This window comes from Macrosteles quadrilineatus, unplaced genomic scaffold (assembly GCF_028750875.1).
Source record: "Macrosteles quadrilineatus isolate MER2022 unplaced genomic scaffold, UCM_ALF_1.0 Scaffold_8__2_contigs__length_117827958, whole genome shotgun sequence".
Taxonomy (NCBI): domain Eukaryota; kingdom Metazoa; phylum Arthropoda; class Insecta; order Hemiptera; family Cicadellidae; genus Macrosteles; species Macrosteles quadrilineatus.
In genome coordinates, this window is record NW_026542601.1 from 75,385,615 (window position 1) to 75,392,106 (window position 6,492).

Here is a 6,492-nt window from a genome sequence, read left to right on the forward strand (position 1 = left end):
ATTAATTCAGTATCAATATATTTGTTAGGTTGGTACCCCTGCAGCGCGGGAGATGCCCGGTCCAGCTGATCAATACAGAGCGCCAACTGTCGGAAACAAATCAACATCTCTTTGTCTCAATTATGCCGGCCACTTCACCTAACATCATTATGTACTCGTATAAAATAACGCTTACTATTTTACATAGCGCTGGTTAAAATACGTGATACGGACGACATTTTTCTTCGTCTTCAAATCTCTATTTTGACCGATCGATCTCCTAAGCTACCTTTGTGTGCGAATTATAGGCCTGCCTCCTGCAAACCAAAACCTCAAACCCACGCACTTGTTGAATTTCAGTTCTACATTTTAGAGCAAAACCTTTTGTGTACTCTTGAATACTTTGCTTAATTACAAGATATAAAAATTCTTACCAATATTATGTTGTCTTATTTTGATATCAAGCTACAAAATAGTATTATGTATTAAAAATTAAATATGAGTAATGTGTAAAACAAATATACAGAACAAATGATAGGAACTTTTTATGTACCTAAATTTCCTTTCATGAACGGATTAAAATCTTTCAACCAATGTAATACTTGAAAGCAGTATTTTACCACTGGATATAATGGACGAGGTTAGTTTTCCATAGCTTAACATTTACCAAAAAAGTTTTATTCAATTTGGTCAACTCGATTTTATATTTGATTACATTTGTGTATTTTTGTCTGTTTATTTTGTCTGTACGGTACGACGGAACTGCTATAATTTATCACCACCAGTTTGAGGTCACCAGACCGTTTTACTTACCATTTTTTACTTTTGTTTAGAACTGTACCTCTTTTTCAAATATTTAATGAGGATCTTCAGTTCTACATTTTCACCCTATTGTGAAGTAGCAAACTAAACGGAGGAGAAATACAGTGGAGGATCCGGATTCAAGAGTATATCACGTATTATTTTATCATTAAATTAAAACGGATTTGAAAACGTTTACCGTAGTAAATACAGTATCTAACTCCAGGAGGATATTTATGAAGTATTTAGAAATCCAACAGTTGTTACAGCAGTTACTAGAGCTTACGACAAAAATCCCATAGCAAGATGATTTCTTCTTCGCCGGTTTGTCGTGACACTTTCCTTCTACAAGGAAGTTTAGTTCGGATGTTCTTGTGATGGTAGCAGGTTTGCACAGATACCAGCTCAGCCATCATCACATACCGGAAACTCTACAATGTCAAGAATCTAGAAATCTAGAAGTATAAAAACCAGTTCGGGGTTGGCAACAGCCTGTGGAGCCCGAAGCTTTATACTTTGGCACTAAACGCCCATTCCGAAAGAAATTACTTATTGAAACACAAAGGTTTTACTTTGTGATAATGGATAGATGTGTTTTCAAACCTTCTTTCAGTCGTAAGACCAAAATACGGTATCCCCTTTAAGGCATACCTCTGGGCTAAGCGATATATCAGTTACACAATTGAATGTTTCTATTGATTTAAATCAAGTAGCCTTGTTTCTAAAAGTAAAATAGATGTATTACTTGACTATTTAAGGACGTTTGACGATGTCTCAATAAATTTGCAATGATTTGGATTTGGATTTCATGCTACCCCACACAGTCAAACCATTAACCAAACCTGACGAAAAGAATATATTTGCTCTTTTAAACGTTACCATACAAAACAGATTGGTTAAAGTAGACTTTACTTACGTCTTAAGTTAGTATAAATAGCATCAATCTTACAAAGAATCTAAAAATCGTCTTATCCGTCCAGGCGAGTGGTTTAAAATGCGGTTTCATCTTTTAAATGATCGTTAACAAAACCAGTAATGTGTTATACTATTTTTAATCCACACAATACCTCAGCCCCCTCGTCATCCTTCCGAGGAATAAATATTATTGTGTATTGTTCGATAATGGATTTATCTGTATACATTTTTGCAATAAGCAAGCAAAGTTAAACCTTGCGCGTAAAAGTGTGTTCAGTAAAAATTTTACTATGAATCTTTATACAAATGTTTAACTCTGTAACCTTAGTAAGAATGTATAATGGAGTTATTTCACATAAAATAAAATACGAGTGCAGGTGTACTCATTTGATGCATAACCGTAGGAGTTTTTATTTCAACACAGTTACCTTCTGAGGGAATATTTTTCAGCATTGTTTGTGCACTTATCTATCGTTGTAGGTCTCGTCGATGGTTGTTCGAAGAACTTCTTTATCTAAATGCGTCTGTTACTGCTCTACTTTAGATTAAGCGACCAGCACACTTTCAACAGCAAGTGGTTTTAATTGTTTAGGATCTTAAGTACGTATTGTGATAGGTGCACAATCGTACATTAAGAGCAAAGCTAAGTAGAACACTAAGAAACGAGTGGCAAAAACACACATTTGCTCTTTGTTATGAACAAATATCATAATAAAAAGTTACTGAAATAATGTCATTATTTATTTAAAATGATAGTACATGTATGTATAAAGTAAATAAATAATAACAAATAATGCAAAGTTAATATCACATAAGCATACAATCGGTTCGTCATAAATTTTTTTAAACCTGTGAACTATCAATAAAAATCATTTAAAATCGTGTAAGATTTTATTACCAACCTCTAATAATTATTCTTGACAAACTGTTCACCTCAGCATTATACTATATTTTGATATTAGACTATACTTTTTTGCATTACAATAATAACTCTGAAATCAATTTATTGACCAAAATAATTAAATCCTAAATATGTTTAATGGCATGGGATGTTTTCTGTAGAAAACACACAGAAAAAATTATTTTACACACGTTTTTTGTATTATTTCTAGTGTTTATTTCCTCCTATGGCCCTATATTTGCAGGTTACCTACTTCGAAATGTTTTGTTTTAAACTTTCATTCAAGTGCATTGGCGTTAGTTCATACTTATCTTTGCCAAGGGAGACTAGTCCACGATTGAAACTTGATCCAACCAGGCCAAGGCCAAGGTCTGCAGTGACTTGAAGACCGATATAACACCTCAGTTAAGTGTATTAGCTTTTTGAATGAGCGAAGAGTGAAGGGTAGAACAAACATATGATTTGTAGCTTTTTAATTGTACTGACTGATCAGTGATCATCTGTTCTTTAGCCAGGATCATTTATTTTAAGACTAATAATCATCATAGACAGCTGAGTCTAGTTTTACTCCAACAAGTCTCTCCACTTTTCTTCTGGTTGTTCGGCACTATTGCCACTTAGCTTTCTTGGAGGTGGTATTACTTCGTGCCATTATTTGTCAAAAGTTGTTGAAAATATTAACAATATATTTTTGGCAACAGGACCTACCTTATTTTTATTCAAATAGTTCAATAGTAATTTGTGCACTTAAGTGTGATAAAGTGGCACTTTTTTAACGAAATGAAAATGCTGATGTAAGACAAGGCTTGTGCTTTGTATTTTATCAAGTTTTAAAAAAGAGACTTGGAACATGAGTTGTGAATATACTTTGTCTAGTTGTTTTATGTGAGAACTAAAGACAATTATGTACCAGAGAAGTAAACTTACAACATTGAGGTTAAGATTTTTTATGGCTGAACTGCATTATTGTGGCAGCGTTCAGTAAACTTGAACATTTCATTTTATCCTCTATGTTTAGTTAAGGTTTTTATCTCAGAAACATATGTTTTTTTTGTGAGAATACCTTTAACTTAAACCAAGAGGATAAAATGAAAAGTTCAAGTTTACTAAACAGGTGTTAATGGCGTTATATAAACATTCTGTAAAGAAAAGTTCTGTTGTCATTCATAGTGAGAAAAAGTAGTGAGCAAAGTAAGATTTTTACTTTACTCACTCTGAAGACAACTGAAAAAATTGTCACTAAAGTCAGCAAAGGAATATGTTGATGAATCAGCTGTTCAGAACACTAACTCTAGTAAGCAACATGCCACTTTCTATAACAATAATCGTTATCATACAGTAGTCGTTATTATACAATTATTGTTAATTTTTGTCTACAAATTATTGTAGACATAAATAAATTGTTAACTCGTCACCAAGTTTTAAAAGAAAACCCCCTTAATATCTATCTATCCTCAACTAGTCAACTATAAAATTACAACCAACCACAAAACAATGTGCTATGTGTTATGTGACATAATGGAAGAAAAAAACATAGGTGTGCTACTCCTGTCATAAGCTGGTCACCCAGAAGAAAATCACTCAATTGTAACTGCCATATAAGTATATATTTATTTGTTTTGATTTTATTATTATATTTTTTTCTAAATAGTGAAATGGCGTTTGCAATCTGGATGACGTCAGCATATGACGTGAATAATATCACACCTATGTGTTTCCTTCCACCATGGTTATATGAGTTATAAATTACTATTTTTCAAACTTGTACACTGAGATTTATCAAAAGCAATGATTTGTTACAGGTGAGGAAGGGACGAAGCAGAAGCGAGGATTCTTCAAGAGTTTCTGGAAGCGTTCTCGTCACTACTCGCTGGAGCAGCAATAGCCAGAAGAGCCTCCGCCGAGGTGGCAATGCTTCATGATGTGCAACTGTCATTGAACCGGCCAAAGTCGGAGTCCAGGATGGAACCTTCTTGAAGAAACTCAACTTTTGAGCTGTTACCTAAGCATTTAGCAGCTGGCATTCTGAAAGTGGTCTCTGGAATCTTTGACAGTAGCTAGTCAATAAAACAATGAAGACAATTATTGTGTAGGCCTAAATGATTTGTTTAAGATTGGAAGAAAAGAGTTGACATTTATATTTATTATTCATTATCTTCTTTTAAGGGATGTAAAATAAGTTTTACAAAAAAGATTTCCTTTGCTTCTTCAGGTTTAATAACCCACTGAGTTCAATTTGGAAAATTAATCAAGTAAATTATGCTCATTAGTGTGTTGTATTTTTCATGCTTTCAGAATGCCAGTCCCAGTGCTACAGAATGAAAGATATTCTTGAACATTTATGAAAGAGTGAATGATATTCTGTTAGTACAGTATTAAGTATTACCAATGAGTAATTGTGATTGGCATATATTATGGCCTATAACAATTAGTTATAGTTAAATTATATTTCAATAAACAAGTTCATCTTTAAAAAAGGTTGCAATTGATTATAAATTACTGAGGAAATAATCCAGCCATTTCAATTAAGATTTTGTACTTTATTGATGAAATGTTTGTTTCATTTCAGTAGAAAGTTGAAAATTTGTATACTGTAGTGTTCAAGTTTAGGGACCATATCTCAATTTGTAAAGAGGTTTTGTCTCTTTTATTTCTGTGAGGTTTTGAAATTAGAACAGTTTTACCTTTTTGTCCCTTCAGACATGTAGTATGAATTTGTTTTATAAAATCCAGCAGGGAAAGCCACTCTTTGTGAATTTTCTACATAATAATTTTGGACATTTTTGTCCATTGAAGTTGAAAGATACTAAATGATCTTTGATATGTAAAAATAACAGTTTTCTCCAATAATGTAGGGAGTCCTTTCCCTTGTATAAACTGTATTTTTATAATTGATTTCGCCTCCGAGGCTCTAGTCTGGTGCATGCGAGACGTTTGTGTTACGTAGAACTAAGCGATTAATATTCGAGATTTTGTATAAAATGCGTTAAGTAACGTATTTTATAACATGTGCTTTTAGAGTAACTTGCAGGTAAGGCAGGGTTTTTGGAATAACCGACTACAATAACTAATGTAAATTCTGTTATTAAAATATATGTATATTAATAGTAATATAGTAACATTGTGTAAAGACCTGGCCATACTTGCAAGATAGCAACGGATGTAGAGGCAAGATATTTCTGAATGTGCTAACATAGGCGCTGTGTGTAGTAGGTCTTCGAATGCTATTTGTTGTATATTAGACAGCGTGTTATCGTTAGGCTGGATCGAGCAAGTACATTGGGCATTTAGGTTTAGCTTTAAGGTAAACATAACATTTTTGGAAAATCTTTTTTTGCAAGTTTACTTTTCTGTGAGTGTGAAAATATACTTCATGTATTTCCAGTGTAATAAAAATGAATCATGGGGGGAATTATTTTGTGCTGATCTTAAATGACGAACCAGAGCACCTAATCAAAATTATCTTCTTCCCCTTCTCACTGAGGTAATGCCCAATGCTTGTCTAATAATAATACGCACAATTCACCTACACCGTCACTGCCACTATCTGGGGTGAAGTCAGATGTAAAGCTGCGTTCAGCTCACCAGTTCACATTGTCCATAGTTTTCTACAAGTGTAGATTTGTAACTGCCTCTGCCATGTTGTATCTATGATACAATCGATCGATTGTCCTTTGAGTTTCTTATTGCAAATATACCTTAAAACCAACCATGATTCTTATTCTACCCTCAGTGTTCATTGTAAATTAAGGTGTTGTGTTGTTAAATTTATTCACAGCAGTAATACAGTAGAATGTGACCTCATTCTCATCAATAGAATGGTTAGTTAAAATATTCTTAGTCCTAGTACTGAGTGATATTAGTTTGGAATTAGAAAAAATAATCTTTTAATTTAT

At 33.1% G+C, this 6,492-nt stretch overlaps 1 protein-coding gene across 2 annotated transcripts in view; it reads left to right on the forward strand.

Annotated features, from left to right (window-relative positions):
* The window catches only part of LOC128999445 (uncharacterized), a 404,276-nt gene extending 397,987 nt beyond the window's left edge, over positions 1-6,289 (forward strand). For both annotated transcript variants that reach the window (XM_054425975.1, XM_054425976.1), the window contains one exon: positions 4,399-6,289. In XM_054425975.1, coding sequence (XP_054281950.1) covers positions 4,399-4,481 — 83 coding nt within the window. In that variant the 3' untranslated portion in view covers positions 4,482-6,289. The remainder of the gene's footprint in view (positions 1-4,398) is intronic.
* Positions 6,290-6,492: the final 203 nt, after the last annotated feature.